General features: G+C 42.8%; 1 protein-coding gene across 1 annotated transcript; it reads left to right on the top strand.

Annotated features, from left to right (window-relative positions):
- The first annotated feature begins 255 nt into the window (after nucleotides 1-255).
- Nucleotides 256-5,874, top strand: LOC126358860 (uncharacterized). The gene is made up of 3 exons (XM_050007585.1): nucleotides 256-284; nucleotides 3,020-3,376; nucleotides 4,966-5,874. Exons 1-3 carry the CDS (start codon nucleotides 279-281, stop codon nucleotides 5,251-5,253), a joined length of 651 nt encoding a protein of 216 aa, XP_049863542.1. The 5' UTR covers nucleotides 256-278; the 3' UTR covers nucleotides 5,254-5,874.
- The last annotated feature ends 12,423 nt before the right edge of the window (nucleotides 5,875-18,297 follow it).

Below are 18,297 nucleotides of genomic sequence, written 5' to 3'. Positions count from 1 at the left end.
AATGGACATGACGAGGCCAGAAACCTTAAGTAGGATGTTCTACGTGGAATGGTCCCACAGGAAGGTGGGATTGCGTGACTTGCCGATGTACGCAGGACTATGCGTTGCGGCCTTGACCCGAGGCCGCGCCGCACGTGCGCCAGGCGTCGGACGCGACTGGGTTAGCTCCAGCAGCGCCGCTCAGCGCCACTCCCCCAGTGGCTCCGCCTGCATAAAAGGCGCCTACCTCCGCTGTCCGGCACCACGGTCCCCCGACGCACCAAGCACAGCAGTCGACAATGCAGGTGAGTGCCCCGCCTCGTGGGTTTCACGTTTTCCCGAACCACATGGCTGTCATGACGCCGCGGCATCAGCGTAATAATAAGAGACGCTATTGTTCGCTAAGAGTCAGCAAGAAGGATGTTTGTATCTAAGAGACGTGATTGACTGAATGACAACACTTCTGGTATTGATAATAGCTGCGCCAAATTCTGTATCCATTTTTACATCTACATCTATATCCATACTCCGCAAGCCATCTGACGGTGTGTGGCGGAGAGTAGCTTGAGTATCTCTATCGGTTCTCCCTTCTATTCCAGTCTCGTATTGTTCGTGGAAAGAAGGACTGTCGGTGTGCTTCTGTGTGGGCTCTAATCTCTTTGATTTTATCCTCATGGACTCTTCGCGAGATATACGTAGGAGGGAGCAATATACTGCTTGACTCCTCGGTGAAGGTATGTTCTCCAAACATCAACAAAACCCCGTACCGAGATACTGAGCGTCGCTCTTGCAGAGTCTTCCACTGGAGTTTATCTATCATCTCCGTAACGCTTTCGCGATTACTGAATGATCCCGTAACGAAGCGCGCTGCTGCCCGTTGGATCTTCTCTATCTCTTCTATCAACCTTATCTGGTACGGATCCCACACTGCTGAGCAGTGTTCAAGCAGTGGGCGAACAACCGTACTGTAACCTACTTCCTTTGTTTTCAGATTGCATTTCCTTAGGATTCTTCGAATGAATCTCGGTTTGGAATCTGCTTTATCGACGATCACTTTTATATGATCATTCCTTTTTAAATCACTTCTAATGCGTACTCCCAGATAATTTATGGAATTAACTGCTTCGAGTTGCTGACCTGCTATATTGTAGCTATATGATAAGGCAACCTTCTTTCTATATATTCGCAGCACATTACACTTGCCTGCACTGAGATTCAATTGCCATTCCCTGCACCATGCGTCAATTCGCTGCTCTTCCTCCTGCATTTCAATACAATTTTCAATTGTTACAACCTCTCGATGTACCACAGCATCATCCGCAAAAAACCTCAGTGAACTTCCGATGTCATCCACAAGGTCATTTATGTATATTGTGAATAGCAACGGTCCTACGACACTTCCCTGCGACACACCTGAAATCACTCTTACTTCGGAAAACTTCTCTCCATTGAGAATGACATGCTGCGTTCTAATTTAATTTAATAAAGGTTCAGTGTAAGTATCCACTTAAATTAAAATAGGACTGATCAAACTAAACTAGAGTAAGAAGCAATTATGAGAAAACTAAACCACAATATCGAAATAAAATGTGTGAACATTAGAAATGTATGTGTTATTTTGCTGTTTCAGATGGTCTTGTGTTTCTATAGTATGAATAATTTCATGGTGGATGTATTTTATATATCAAATGGAACCTCTTGCTTCTAGTATGTGGCAGTGGTGAGAGTACATCTGGACGAACCTAAGAGATCCTAAGTTGATTAAGGTCCTACGGGAAAATTATTTGGTACATCTTCGTAGTACATGGTAAAGTCGCGTTACATATAATATTCAGAGCAAAAGGATATTTCGCGCCAAGCAGAACCCCAGTAACGCCAATGAACGCCCATACGAAAGAATCAGAGTAGGTCTTCTTAAAGCGAACAGTACTAACCCACATGGAGTCAGTGGAATCAGCAGTTTTCGTTTTCTGTTCAAACAAACGACATTTCGTCATACGTTTTGAATTTTTTTTTATTTTTTTTGTGAATGTGAAAATATTTTCGCCAACAACGACACTACATGGAAATTTCGAGGGTTCGAAATCCGAAGTTGATAATATATGTGCATATATCTAGGAAATATATAAATTCTTTCATGGCAGTCCTTACGTCTACATATTCCTCTTAAAAGACATGTCGTGACGTAAAAGTAATTTTCGTTTCGAGTGAGATGGTACAGTAGAAAAACAGGGGTATCCGGATTACGGCGCTTCAAATCCCCGACTGGCGATAGACATTTATGTCTTCCATGACTTCCATAAATTGCTTAACCCAACTGTCACAACAGTTACTTTGAAAGACAAAAGCCGATTTAGTTTATCTTTCCTCAAAGCGCGCTATGCTTCATCTTGCTCGACATCATCGTCGAGGGGCTTTAAAGCTAATCATTGCACTCATTGTGTATGTGATCCACTGCTTGGATGGTATCAATAAACGATCATCAAGAATTTTTGCCGAAATGTTACTTCACTCCACCTAGTTAAGAATCCCGGTATTACATATGTTGTGTTTCACAGGCTAGATAATGATTTATATTGGTCAGTCAATTTCAAATCGGACAAATTGCAAAGTTACTTTAGAATGAATTTATACTGCAGTGATTATCTAGGTCTAGAATTAACTTATAGCATGATTACGATATTTATTTTTTTTACAACTAAGGTTTTGGTTCTAGTTTTAATGAAACGGAACTAAACTTGATTGGATGATAGTTATTTATATAGTTTCAATAGCAGTATATTCAAGTCCGCTTACCACGAATTCACCCAGAGAAGTTCCACATTCGTGTTTACCGAAATCAAACTAACAATAACGAAATCACATTTTTTATGATTAAATCCTCATTCATTATTTCCAAATGAGGCGAGATATGACCAACTTGTACACACCTTGAACAAGCATGATTAACTTCTCATTAAGATTCTTTTATAGAGAAGTGGAATGTAATATGCCATGGAATGAGGTAACTTAAATGAAGTTCCATCGCTGTGTGCTGCAGGCCATGCTGGTTTTCATCGCGGCGTCGCTTGTGACGGTGGCCACAGGCGAAGCGCCCTCCACCAGCTACGGGGCGCCCTTCCGCCAAGCACAGCGTTTCCAGACACAACCGCAGCAGCAGCAGCAGCCACAGGCATTCGCCCAATCACAGGCGCAGCCGTCATTCGCTGCTCCTCAGTCTTTCTCCGGATTCTCCGCGGCCAGCTTCCGCCCACAGTTCTTCATTCCCTCACAGGACGCCTCTCGACTGTCTGGCCTCTACCGCCTGCCCAGCTTCCCGAACTCTGCCCCCACCACCACAGAAGCTGCCACCACCACTACAGAGGCTCCTACGACTACCGTGGCCGGCCCTTACAACGTAAGCACAGTTAACATATTTACTTACTGCGGCACAACTACGTTACCTCTAGCTGAAGTTGATGCTTTCCCTGTTGTTTCCAACATAAATATGTATTCATTACACTTGTCTGCTCTTATTCCAGAGGATTACGAAATTTGACAGATAGTACGGGTATTTGAGATGTTCCATTTGCTTTGCTATGTAATGTTCTCGGAACGTAATTGTCTTTGATTTTAGTGTAGGAGTCACTTGAAGAGCAACAAAACTTACAGAAAAGTAGACTACAGTTAATATTCTGCAGAAAAATGGAAGTAAGGCGCTTGGTATGTGGTGTGAAGGATGGACACTAGAAGTTATGTACCTGGGTGGCAAATATGTGAGAAATTTCTTTGCAGAACCAGTGCTCAATGTGTCGTGTTGTCGATTCTTACTTCTGTAGAAAAGGGGCTGCTAGGATGCAAGTTCAATTTTTGGAATTCTGTTGAAAAAAATAGTTCAAATGTGTGTGAAATCTTATGGGACATAACTGAATAGGTCATTACTCCCTAAGCTTACACACTACTTAACCTTAATTATCCTAAGGACAAACACACACACCCATGTCCGAGGGAGGACTCAAACCTCCACCGGGACCAGACGGACAGTCCATGATTGCAGCGCCTAAGACCACTCGGCTAATCCCGCGCGGCTGGAATTCTGTTGCTGAAACAGTTCTTTCTTTACTAGTAACTGACTGGCATGGTGAGGCGCGATGTTAGCGTAAAATTAACGACACCAGATTGCCAACGTCCTTGATTGAATTCCTGACATCTATGTGTCGTGGAGGCAGCTAACAGTGTCAAAGGTGATCTGACAATCAGATGATTAAGTTCCTTTAGTTGTATTCCAGAGGTAGCCGATTGACTAGGACCTCCCGTTGTGTAGACCGCCTGGTGCAAGGCTTTCTATTTGACACCACTGCAGCGACTTAGGTGTCGATGGGGATGAAATATGGTGATGATAAGGACAGCACAACACCCAGTCCCTGAGTGGAGGAAATCTCCGACCCAACCAGGGATCGAACCTGGGCCATTAGGTATGACATTCTCTCGTGCTCACCACTTAGCTACCAGGGGCGGACAAGAGGTGTAGGTATTGAACGTTAAGTTCTGTGCTGTCCTTCACCTCATCATTGTACAGTATAAACATGTCGCATCACTGTACAAAGGCCCACTGAAGTGATGTTCACAAGACAGACAACTGAAGAACAGTTAGGTGGTTGTACATCTCCTCGGGATAACAATCTATATGAAGCCCTCTTAGTTGGACACCGACTAGAAGAATGTCAGGATGATAGAAAAAGTATTTAAAGAAGTGGGAATAAATTATGAGGAACTAGAGAAACCCACATTGAGCAAAAAGTTGAAAATCGAATTTGCTGTTTATGTGGCGTGATAGAAGTACCATATAACGCCTGGTTGATGATAAAATGTGCATTTCAGATCAATAAGTATTACAGACTAATTTATGTATGCCACTTCCTTACTTCTGGTGTGCAGTGTTCGTACAATTAATCAATTTGCTTTTCTCTTATTACTTTACAAAAGTGCTCCTATGTGTGCCCACAGTATGACTTCCCTAGAGGCCGCAATGCGGCGCTAAGTGAGGCGGAGGAGAGCGGCGTGTACTACGTGCTGCAGCCGGACGGCCGCCTGCAGCGCATCGCCTACGTCCACGGTCCCGCCCCCGTCTCCGCCGCCCCCGAGCAGCAGCGCGCCTATCCTGGAGAGCTGTCCGCCCTGCAGCAGCCAGCAGTAGCACCCGGCTACCTGGCGCGCTTCCAGTACCACGACCTGCATCCTGCCGGCGCTCCCATCTACTCTTACAAGCAACCAGAGCTTGTGCGCATCAACTAGGCTATCAGACATGATTCTTTCAGTTCCATGATTAGCTATCCCAATGTTCAGTACAATCGTGTAGCTTACTAAACGGTAACTGAGTGCGTTACCAAAGTGCAGTATGCGAATATTGTGTGTATCCGGCGTTCTGGAAAATAAGGCATGCTGCCTCCTCTCAGATTCAGCTCTAAAAAGGGCTTCGTTAAATCTATTTTAAAGATAGTACACCATAGTATCATCATCTTCTCAATGAAAATTTGTGATGTGCATTATACAGCAAGAAGTGTTGTTACAATAGTGAGGTTCTTAAAATTAAATTTATATGAGCAGGCATAGTTCAGTAGCTAAAATCTTTCATTGTCTGACTTCCAGCATTTATAGTGTTTCTTATGTGTTATACAAAAAGAAAGATTTCAAAAAATCGCTTTGGCAATCATTTATTCAGTACGCTGGATGACTGAGCATCGCTAAATGTGTTCTGTCAAATTGCATTTATTATTGTAGGAAAAAGTCATTGTTGCCCTTCGAATTGGGCAATATCGGGACAAAAATTATTATATCCAGACGTTTTATACAAGGTCTTATTTACTTGTTGAGTACTGATGTATAATGTTTAACTGCAATAAAAGTTTTGTACAATTATTTGCAAATTTTTCTTTATCAAATGTCTTACATTGCAGACAATATTGTAGAGCCTAAAATAAATATCAAAATATTAATCTATCCCATACATCACTCTCAAGCTCATGACTAACCCAACTTATTTTAAAAAAGCAAATAACTTTTCCTAAAAATGTTGTACACTCCATGGATTGCAATAACAAATCTGATAAAAAACCACCATGTGGAATGGACAAAAGGGTATAAGCCTAGATCATCACTAACAAACACTATGGTTAAATTACTGATGTAACTGAACGTTGATGCTACAGTTTAGACTTGTATTAGACTTCTATGGCTTTTGATCTCTAAATTAATCTAGCATTACATCTCACTTCAGTGAGAAACAATGACAATATTTGCATAGGTATGCAGCTGTGTTCAAAAAGATTTAAATACAGCCTTCTGTACTCAGAATGTGAAGACTCCACAGTATGCAAGCATCAATCATAGTCGATGGATGGATTTGTGCAGGAGTTCTGTCAATTTGCAGGAAGTGTTTAGTTTCTTCTGTAGCCCCAAAACCATTATTAATATTAAACACACACTTCTTCATTTCAGAACACAGTACATTTTGCTATTTCAGTCTTTTCTATTATCTATTTACATGTATGCATATTTGTAAACGATCATATTTGCAGACAGGCAAATCGACGGTAATGACACTAACATTGAACACGTTCTTCTCATTAACCTAGTTGTGGGAATCCAAGTAACGTAACTACCAACAGAAGGATAGACTGTGTAGCATATGGAGGTTTGGATCGTTGCAAGAAGCGTGGAAAGATAGCTGAGATGTTTAAAGCAGTCGCATGTGATAAGCAGAAAACACGGGTACGTGTCCCGGTGCGACTCAAATATTCATGTCACCAGTAAGCAATATTTCCATACTTAATACATAATATAATTAGAGCTGCAAATCATTACTGCTGTATGCAACTTTAGACTACGTGCATGTCTGAAAGAACATACATTGTAAAATTAAATAATGTCTGTAACGATGAAATCAGTTAGCACTATGAACCATGTTGTATGCTCACATATGCACACCACGTCGGGAGAAAGGCAAATCTCTTTTATGAAAAATAGCATAACTGTACCTGTGTGTGTGTGTGTGTGTGTGTGCGTGTGTGTGTGTGTGTGTTTTATAAATGAGCTTGTGTACTGACACACACACACACACACACACACACACACACACAACATAAACACTTAACTGTTTAATTCTGTGAGAAATCTTATAACATATTATTATATAAGTTTCGACTAAAATACTAAATTTACGAGTGCAAATCACTGCATCAGTGTGCTAAGAACGTTGTCACATCAGTAGGTAATCGCTAGACAGAATAGAAATTTCACTGTTTCTGTCGTAATGCTAGCCATTTACAGCACTGCTACTGAACCCGTCCACCCCACAGGGGTGCGCCAATTTATGTACTATTTACACATTCCGTATTTAAACCTTGGGTGCACGACAGGGGTCTTCTGGACAACCTTTCGTTATTTCTCCAAAGTGTCTCTACATTAGATTATTATTGTTAATGGCCTTCTTAATGTTTGGAAATGTAGTTGATTTTCTTAGGAAAGAATATTGTTAGGGCTCTTTTAGAATCTTAAGCGAACAAGCCAGCTTAGCAATACTTTATTTATGTTTGATCTGAATGGAGCGCTAAATTAGCAAGTTACTGATAATTTTTATCAGTTGTGTACAGTTATACTAATGTTTGATAAGCTGGAAGTATTGTCAAAGCTTCCACCGGGACCTCTTTTGAAGGTTAGTGTATCTCTTAGTGTCAACATATTTCAGATGAGCATTAGTTTCATAAACCGAATAATTACACAACACATCTTTATTTATTACTTAGAACGTGAGTTAAAAACTACCTGCAAGCGACAAAAGAACATCACCTGAAGTCAGTGAGCGAAATTTTCAGTCAACAATCCTGATGCCATGAACAGGCACTGATGATCTCCAGAATAATAAACTCGCAAAAGTGGTCAGTGAGGAACTAGACCATAAAGAATGTAGAGTTGCTGGTTTCCTTAAGATATCGGTTTCCTATTAATTTGCCTTCTTTTTATCGACCAGTACTCTGCGAGAAACGCTGAAACCAAATCCTCAAAAGACTCCTATTGATCTACCTCATGTATGTGCTACACGATTTCAAACGTCCTCCCTTGAAGCAAATACTTAGCATCCTCAGTTTATGTTTCTCTACCCATTCTACAATAAACTGATCTATCAAGCTACTTATAAAAGAACAGGATGCAATTCCCCATTAGCATCAAATACTTTATAGTTAAAGCTACTACCATATCTTACTGAACAACGTCAAGTGATGAAGAAAAGTATTTATTTTTAACTGTCTTTCCTATATTATCTATTGCAGAAGCATTCTCTTTAATTTATGCCATTTATGCCTCATTCTTTGCACTGTAGTCCTAAAAACCGAATAAATAAACCGAATAATTACACAACACATCTTTATTTATTACTTAGAACGTGAGTTAAAAACTACCTGCAAGCGACAAAAGAACATCACCTGAAGTCAGTGAGCGAAATTTTCAGTCAACAATCCTGATGCCATGAACAGGCACTGATGATCTCCAGAATAATAAACTCGCAAAAGTGGTCTGTGAGGAACTAGGCCATAAAGAATGTAGAGTTGCTGGTTTCCTTAAGATATCGGTTTCCTATTAATTTGCCTTCTTTTTATCGACCAGTACTCTGCGAGAAACGCTGAAACCAAATCCTCAAAAGACTCCTATTGATCTACCTCATGTATCTGCTACACGATTTCAAACGTCCTCCCTTGAAGCAAATACTTAGCATCCTCAGTTTATGTTTCTCTACCCATTCTACAATAAACTGATCTATCAAGCTACTTATAAAAGAACAGGATGCAATTCCCCATTAGCATCAAATACTTTATAGTTAAAGCTACTACCATATCTTACTGAACAACGTCAAGTGATGAAGAAAAGTATTTATTTTTAACTGTCTTTCCTATATTATCTATTGCAGAAACATTCTCTTTAATTTATGCCATTTATGCCTCATTCTTTGCACTGTAGTCCTAAAGAAGTTCGTCATAATCAGTCTTTAATTCAGATTTTCCTCGTTTACACTGTTCAGTGTTTCTATCCAGGCACCCTGTCTTCTCGTTTATGACAATTTAAATTTTGTTTGCTCCAACTTAACTTCTTTCAATCTTGAATTTCTTGCTATCTTTATTTACCTCTAACTTAACACTGAAAATTTTCTTCATAACCCAGTTTCAAAATTGTGGTTCAAATCTTCCAACTTTTGATGGAATTGTTGGTCTACATTTCTGTCTTTTGGGACATGTTTTCATATTTTCTCTGTGATTATCGTTGTGATTCTATAACACATTCCAATATTTTCTTCTGTCCATTCTCCATTTTCATTGACAGCAATTGAAACGGTATTTGAAGCTACACTCCTGGATATTGAAATAAGAACACCGTGAATTCATTGTCCCAGGAAGGGGAAACTTTATTGACACATTCCTGGGGTCAGATACATCACATGATCACACTGACAGAACCACAGGCACATAGACACAGGCAACAGAGCACGCACAATGTCGGCACTAGTACAGTGTATATCCACATTTCGCAGCAATGCAGGCTGCTATTCTCCCATGGAGACGATCGTAGAGATGCTGAATGTAGTCCTGTGGAACGGCTTGCCATGCCATTTCCACCTGGCGACTCAGTTGGACCAGCGTTCGTGCTGGACGTTCAGACCGCGTGAGACGACGCTTCATCCAGTCCCAAACATGCTCAATGGGGGACAGATCCGGAGATCTTGCTGGCCAGGGTAGTTGGCTTACACCTTCTAGAGCACGTTGGGTGGCACGGGATACATGCGGACGTGCATTGTCCTGTTGGAACAGCAAGTTCCCTTGCCGGTCTAGGAATGGTAGAACGATGGGTTCGATGACGGTTTGGATGTACCGTGCACTGTTCAGTGTCCCCTCGACCATCACCAGAGGTGTACGGCCAGTGTAGGAGATCGCTCCCCACACCATGATGCCGGGTGTTGGCCCTGTGTGCCTCGGTCGTATGCAGTCCTGATTGTGGCGCTCACCTGCACGGCGCCAAACACGCATACGACCATCATTGGCACCAAGGCAGAAGCGACTCTCATCGCTGAAGACGACACGTCTCCATTCGTCCCTCCATTCACACCTGTCGCGACACCACTGGAGGCGGGCTACACGATGTTGGGGCGTGAGCGGAAGACGGCCTAACGGTGTGCGGGATCGTAGCCCAGCTTCATGGAGACGGTTGCGAATGGTCCTCGCCGATACCCCAGGAGCAACAGTGTCCCTAATTTGCTGGGAAGTGGTGGTTCGGTCCCCTACGGCACTGCGTAGGATCCTACGGTCTTGGATGTGCATCCGTGCGTCGCTGCGGTCCGGTCCCAGGTCGACGGGCACGTGCACCTTCCGCCGAACGCTGGTGACAACATCGATGTACTGTGGAGACCTCACGCCCCACGTGTTGAGCAATTCGGCTGTACGTTCACCCGGCCTCCCGCATGCCCACTATACGCCCTCTCTCAAAGTCCGTGAACTGCACATACGGTTCACGTCCACGCTGTCGCGGCATGCTACCAGTGTTAAAGACTGTGATGGAGCTCCGTATGCCACGGCAAACTGGATGACACTGACGGCGGCGGTGCACAAATGCTGCGCAGCTAGCGCCATTCGACGGCCAACACCGCGGTTCCTGGTGTGTCCACTGTACCGTGCGTGTGATCATTGCTTGTACAGCCCTCTCGCAGTGTCCGGAGCAAGTATGGTGGGTCTGACACACCGGTGTCAATGTGTTCTTTTTTCCATTTCCATGAGTGTATATTGACTATTAATCGACTGTGACTGATGCAAAAATATGAAAATGTTACTGTTACCAGCCACAAAACTTTTGTTAACCAAACTATTTACATAGCACCAGGTTTCAAGGTGATACCTCAACATCAGGCTATACTAGCGTTAGAAAAACATTTAACACAAGGGTAGACACCTACTAAGGTTTCTTTACATGACAGCTATGATCATCCGGTGGAGAGAGAGAAGGACAGCCTATTAACAGCGATGCCATTTTATGAATACGTCTTCTGTTCTCATGTTAATCTAATGAAACAATCGGTCACTTTGTTCTTGTGGCGCGGCAGTTTCCTTACGATGTGCTGGGGCCTCGCTATTATTATGGCTCTCTTGGACTTCTGCACTAAACATCACAACGCGTCTTTCAAGCACGGTTGTCAACAGTGAAGACAACAAGATGGTTGTCAAATATCGATATATCTACTCCTGTGTATCAGTAGGAATGTCTTCTGGATGTCTTGCTGTCGTAACACTGACATTGGTTAGCGTAATACACTCCTGGAAATGGAAAAAAGAACACATTGACACCGGTGTGTCAGACCCACCATACTTGCTCCGGACACTGCGAGAGGGCTGTACAAGAAATGATCACACGCACGGCACAGCAGACACACCAGGAACCGCGGTGTTGGTCGTCGAGTGGCGCTAGCTGGGCAGCATTTGTGCACCGCCGCCGTCAGTGTCAGCCAGTTTGCCGTGGCATACGGAGCTCCATCGCAGTCTTTAACACTGGTAGCATGCCGCGACAGCGTGGACGTGAACCGTATGTGCAGTTGACGGACTTTGAGTGAGGGCGTATAGTGGGCATGCGGGAGGCCGGGTGGACGTACCGCCGAATTGCTCAACACGTGGGGCGTGAGGTCTCCACAGTACATCGATGTTGTCGCCAGTGGTCGGCGGCAGGTGCACGTGCCCGTCGACCTGGGACCTGCACCGCCACTTCCCAGCAAATTAGGGACACTGTTGCTACTGGCGTATCTGCGAGGCCCATTCGCAACCGTCTCCATGAAGCTGGGCTACGGTCCCGCACACCGTTAGGCCGTCTTCCGCTCACGCCCCAACATCGTGCAGCCCGCATCCAGTGGTGTCGCGACAGCCGTGAATGGGGGGACGAATGGAGACGTGTCGTCTTCAGCGATGAGAGTCGCTTCTGCCTTGGTGCCAATGATGGTCGTATGCGTGTTTGGCGCCGTGCAGGTGAGCGCCACAATCAGGACTGCATACGACCGAGGCACACAGGGCCAACACCCGGCATCATGGTGTGGGGAGCAATCTCCTACACTGACCGTACACCTCTGGTGATCGTCGAGGGGACACTGAATAGTGCACGGTAAATCCAAACCGTCATCGAACCCATCGTTCTACCATTCCTAGACCGGCAAGGGAACTTGTTGTTCCAACAGGACAATGCACGTCCGCATGTATCCCGTGCCACCTAACGTGCTCTAGAAGGTGTAAGTCAACTACCCTGGCCAGCAAGATCTCCGGATCTGTCCCCCATTGAGCATGTTTGGGACTGGATGAAGCGTCGTCTCACGCGGTCTGCATGTCCAGCACGAACGCTGGTCCAACTGAGGAGCCAGGTGGAAATGGCATGGCAAGCCGTTCCACAGGACTACATCCAGCATCTCTACGATCGTCTCCATGGGAGAATAGCAGCCTGCATTGCTGCGAAAGGTGGATATACACTGTACTAGTGCCGACATTGTGCATGCTCTGTTGCCTGTGACTATGTGCCTGTGGTTCTGTCAGTGTGATCATGTGATGTATCTGATCCCAGGAATGTGTCAATAAAGTTTCCCTTTCCTGGGACAATGAATTCACGGTGTTCTTATTTCAATTTCCAGGAGTGTACATCATATTAGGGTGCTTTTGATATTACCTCATATTCATCTAATCTGAAATATTTGTCTTCTTTCCATTTCATTTCACTAAAAGCTACTGTGTTCACTAAAAGCTACTGAGCCTTCGAAATTCTCTTTTCAATTACTATAGCTCCCCTATCCGAGTCACATTTCTGAAGTTCCACATTCCTACTCGTAGGATGTTACTCCTTCGTTTGTTATTTAATCCGAATAAGAGACTTATCCGTGAACAGTTTACCGAGTGATAACACATACCGGTAGACCACTAAAGACCCTAACAACCTGGTGGTAAGGAAGGCTACATAGCTTTTGGAGGCCTCCCCTTTCCCGCCAGAAGCAGTGCGAAGTTTCAAAGCAGGTGCTGAGATTCCTTTGAGGCGTTATGGTCTTTTAAAAATCCACAAGGAAGATGGTCGTGTACGATAGTAACATTTCCTCTCCGAACTGTGATTGTGTCAAAAACTTAGGTCGTTATTAAGACGTATTTTGGGAAAATGTGCTCATCACATATGTAAACCTCCGTACATCCCTGTCAAACTAAAATCACTGAATTTGAACTGTTATAATATATTACTGAAAATGTAGTTTCGTTATTCACCAAAGGATGCCTTTCAGAATCTTCTGTCTTACTGGAAAACTCATGGATGACCATATTTCAGATTTGTTCAAACGTGTCATGACCTCGACATACTTTTTATTTAATAACGAAAATTTTGAAGAAACTGACAGTGTTGGCATGAGAAGTCCCTTGTCGCCATGATGGAAAATTGTTTGTGGTGGATTTCAAGGAAAAGGTACAGGAATCTGCTGGCATGAGCCCAAAGTATTTTAGTCCTCTTCTGATGACACATTTTAAAAGTCGTACTTAATCATAATTTTAAACTGTCTGAATTCTATCCACAGACAAATCCATTTACAGTGAAAATCTAAAAAGAGGGATGACTTCCATGTTCTGGACGTTTTGGTGTGACGGAAAGATGACGCCACTTGATGCAAACCGAAGCATATGGACCCTTTTTTTTTGTTGAAGCCCTGAGGGACAAAACTGCTGAGGTCATCGGTCCCTAGACTTACACACTACTTAAACTGACTGACTTATGCTAAGAACAAGACACACATCCATGTCCGATGGAGGCCTCGAACCTCCAGCGGGAGGGACCGCGCATTCCGTGATATTGCGCCTGTAACCGCGCGGCCACTCCGTGCGCCGCAGATTGATTTATATTTACTTGAAAATAGACGCCACCATCCTTCTCAGACGCTGAGTCCTCTCAGAACTCTAGTATACAAAGCAATTTGTAGGAAGAGTTTACACATATGAACAGGTACCCTCCACAGCAGATACGTAACGCACTACGAGCGAAACGAACGACGATCGTAAGTAATGCAGAAGAAGACAAGGAAAGGTTTAAATTGAAGGCTTTATTGCCATATGTCATCGTCAAAAATAGGACAGAAACTCGACAAACCCAAAGTAAAAGACATTTTTCGCTCTGTTGTACACCCGGTTCTTATAATCTAATAAATGGTTGTTGGTATCTACATCTACATGGATACTCTGCAAATCACATTTAAGTGCGTGCAGAGGGTTCATCGAACCACTTTCACAATTCTCTCTTATTCCAATCTCGTATAGAGGGCAGAAAGAACGAACACATATACCTTTACGTACGAGCTCTGATTTCCCTTATTTTATCGTGGTGATCGTTTCTCACTATGTAGGTCGGTGTCAACAAAATATTTTAGCATTCGGAGGAGTAAGCTGGTGATTGAAATTTCGTGAGAAGATTCCTCTGCGTGGAAAAACGCCATTCTTTCAATGATGTCCAGTCCAAGTTCTGCATCATTTCAGTGTCACTCTCTCCCATATTTCGCGATAATACAAAACGTGCTGCCCTTTTGGAACTTTTTCGAAGGACTCCGTCAATCCTATCTAGTAAGGATCCCACACCGTGCAGCAGTAGTCTAATAGAGGAAAGACAAGCGTAGTGTAGGCAGTCTCTTTAGTCGATCTGTTACATTTTCTAGGTGTCCTGCCAATAAAACGCAGTCTTGGTTAGAGTTCCCCACAGCATCTAATCGTTCCTTCCAATTTAAGCTATTTTTAATTGTAATTCCTAGGTATTTAGTTGAATTTAAGGCCGTTAGATTTGACTGATTTATCATGTAAACGAAGTTTAACAGATTCCTTTTAGCACCCATATTGATGGTCTCACCCTTTTCTTTATTTTAGGCTAGTTGTGTTTCACAAGAACGATGTTTTCTAAATCGATATTGACTGTGTGTCAATAGACCGTTTTCTTCGAGGTAATTCATAATGTTCGTATGCAATATCTGTTCCAAAATCCTGATGCATATCGGCGTTAATGATATGTGCCTGTAATTTAGTGGATTACTCCTACTACCTTTCTTGAGCACTGTAGTGACTCACAGCGCTCTATGGCGTTTGAAAATGTCGAAATTCTAGCCTCGACTTCATCTTTCTGAGTCTCAGTAATGAAAAACACAACTGAGTTCTGATAGCGAGCGGTTTAATTAATAGGGGTAGTGGTTTCAGCTTGATAAATCATGCAATTCGTCACTTTCTGTAGTAAATGTACAAAGACGTCACCACAATACAGCTCTCGGGGTTTTCAAGTATATACCAGCTGGGATCGGTCACGCGGGCACAGATCTATTTCCTGGAGCCTTGGATATCTGTGGTTGCTTGCTCAGTGACGCGGTCCACGAGTTAGAACGGACGGAGCAAGTGTTCGAGCGTCAAACTCTCGGCTCACTCTGAACACGGTTAAATGACACGTATCCGATATATCGGAATGAGAAATGGAGTTCATGCCACTGTACGCCCAAAATTTAATCGAATAATCCGGAGTCATCTGTCAATGCAGATACTGTCATGACATTTGTTGAGTTACAGGGCACCTGCCCTTTGGTTGCACATAATTTTTAATAATGAGTTCGTTGCCACGCCCTGCAGCCTCATGTCGTTACTTATTATTCCGGCGTCTAGGGGCAGTCTGCTACCACAAGGACATGTGGAAGCCCCGAATCTCTGACAGCTCCTTCACTCTCTTTGATATGGCGTTAGCAGAGCGTGGGTGACTTCTCGTAAATGAAGACTTGGGCTGCCATTGCTGGTGTCTTTTATTGAAAATTTGAGCCGTAGCAGTTATCGAGCCAAGGTTCAAAGACGCTCCTCATCACGAAATATGTCGACTGCAGCAGTCAGTAGGGTGGATCACTAGAGACTTCATACAGTTATTCCGAGGATGAAACTGAATGTTACAGTGACATTCTGAAATGGCTAGTTGCAGTAGGTGACTATTAAAGGAACAATGGTGGTTAATGTTTCCTTGAAGATTGAATTGTATTGAACTACAATTTTGGTGTACAGTTAACTTGTTATATGAGTATGGCATGTAGAAAACGTTCAGTATATAATTTTTCCCCTTAAAACATGCTCTGTTCTAGAACGAGATCATTACGATCATTTAAAACATCATAAAAACATTTTCTACTCCATTACGCCATCTGGTACAGCAACAGCATGTAAAATATTTGTATTAAAAACAATCTTGGTTGCAATTCATTCCTTTAACAAAAACGCCTTTCGTCTTCTTGAAGCATCTTCATATTAGGTCAAAATTTTTCTTTTACAACATTTTAAAAATCTATGTAACAACACAGAGTCTTCTTACAGTTTTTAAAATGTTGGAAAAGTAGAAATTTGAGACACTCTGAAGATGCCCCACGTAGGCGAAACACGTATTAATAAACGAATTCCTATCATCCAATTCCTTCTTCTTGTCAGCTTATTCTATACATTATTTTCCTCGTCGATTCAGCGGAGAACGTCCTCATTCATAATCAGTCCGCCAAATTTTCAACATTTTTCTGCGGCACAATTTCTCAAAGACTTCTGTTCTTGTTTTCCCACAGTCCATGTCTCACTAGCATACAATGTGCGGCGCGATTCCTCCCGTCCTTTACGACGAACCTGCACCTACCTTGTGAACATTGTCTCAGCAGATCATCAGTAGGGAATCCGAGGGAAACCTACTGTACTTCGACGTGAACTAGGCTGCAATTAAAGTCACTAATTTACGTTTCGCGAGAAAGTTTTCACACGAAATGAAACGTTGGAAATTTGGTTCTTAATTAGTATATTCTAAAACTTAGGGGAACAAGTATCACTGCCAAGCCTGTGCTAGTCTTAACACAATCACTCACAATCCCTTTCACTTACGTTAGCAAGATTATGATATTGCATTTCCCGAAAACGTAATAGGTACAAAAATACGGATTGTTTTGATTGAGAATGCTCGACAAATATTAAGTCTGCCGGTACCTAATGCAGTCACAGATTTTAGCCACCGAACTGCTCAATACGCAAAGCGGAATTCATGTCTTTTTCTCTTCACAAAATTCACTTAAAAATTACGAAATTTCTACACACTCATCAATATAATTATGCCGTCACATTATAACACTTTCGATGTATGAAACACTACTAGACCCGGCAACTTACCATTTCCATCGGAACTACTAGTACACACGTCCGAACTGTTTCATAGCCAGGCTCCGACGCCTCTCTAGAATACTCTAAGTCATCTCTACCAGCAGAGAAAGGCGATGGAATACCGCCAATAGCATACATTCTACACATCAACGTAATTGCCGTTTTGTAGCCATTTCTCCTAATGATATTAGAAATTCCGAGGGAATATTATCTAACTCCTGTGACTAAACTGATCCTGAAGTCGTGCAAAGGTCTTTTAAATTCTGATTCTAGTACTGGATTTACTACAGCAAATGCACTAGCGTAGGTCGTTTGCTGCCATGTCCCATTATTTCGCCGTACTATCCTAATGGATACGTTCTTCGTACGTCCCGTATTGATTTATGCGCTTGTTTCAAGCAGTGTTACTTGACTGTTAGCACTGACAGCTCTATGCAAACGCCGATTCTCTCGATCGTTAAGTGAGTGTCGTCGGCCACTGCGTTGTCTGTGGTGAGTGACAATGCCTGAAATTTGGTATTCTCGGCACATTCATTTCGGAAGTTTTAATATCGTAACCATTTCCGAAATGGAATATCCCTTGTGTCAAGGTCCTACTATCATTCCGCTTTCAGAGTCTGTTAATTTCCACCGTGCGGCCATGATCACGTCGGAAACCTTTTCCCATATATCATCTGAGTACAAATGACACCTCCGCCTCTTATACCGTGTGTACGCTATACTATCATCATCTCTCTATGTGGATATCGTTACTCCATAACTTTTGTCAACTCAGAGTAAAACTATCATTTCAATTTAGCTCTGTAACCGGGAAATACCCGATTAGTCTGTACGTTGGCAGACAGAAGGGTTTATTGTTGAATGTAAAAAGAAATAACAAGTGTTATCCTTTGCTCGAAGATGTACAGAACATCTTCATAAGTTTCTCGTTTAGTACGAACTAAATCGCAAACCGATTTCATTGTGATTTTTTAAATAACACTCCCCAAACACACCCACAGAAGAAAGCTAAGAAGTATTTTTCCTTACTCTTGGTGTACACCGCAGCATAGGAAAGATGATGAATGGCATGCTTCCGAAGTGGCAACAGGTATTGCTC

The sequence above is a fragment of the Schistocerca gregaria genome, chromosome 1, assembly GCF_023897955.1.
Source record: "Schistocerca gregaria isolate iqSchGreg1 chromosome 1, iqSchGreg1.2, whole genome shotgun sequence".
Classification (NCBI taxonomy): domain Eukaryota; kingdom Metazoa; phylum Arthropoda; class Insecta; order Orthoptera; family Acrididae; genus Schistocerca; species Schistocerca gregaria.
Note: the sequence above shows the minus strand (reverse complement) of the source record. Positions and strands in the feature narration are given on the sequence as shown.

Excerpts from the sequence above, each read along its gene's own strand:
- LOC126358860 (XM_050007585.1), top strand. Across the intron at positions 3,377-4,965 it reads CCGTGGCCGGCCCTTACAAC|TATGACTTCCCTAGAGGCCG; the intron begins GTAAGCACAGTT and ends GTGTGCCCACAG.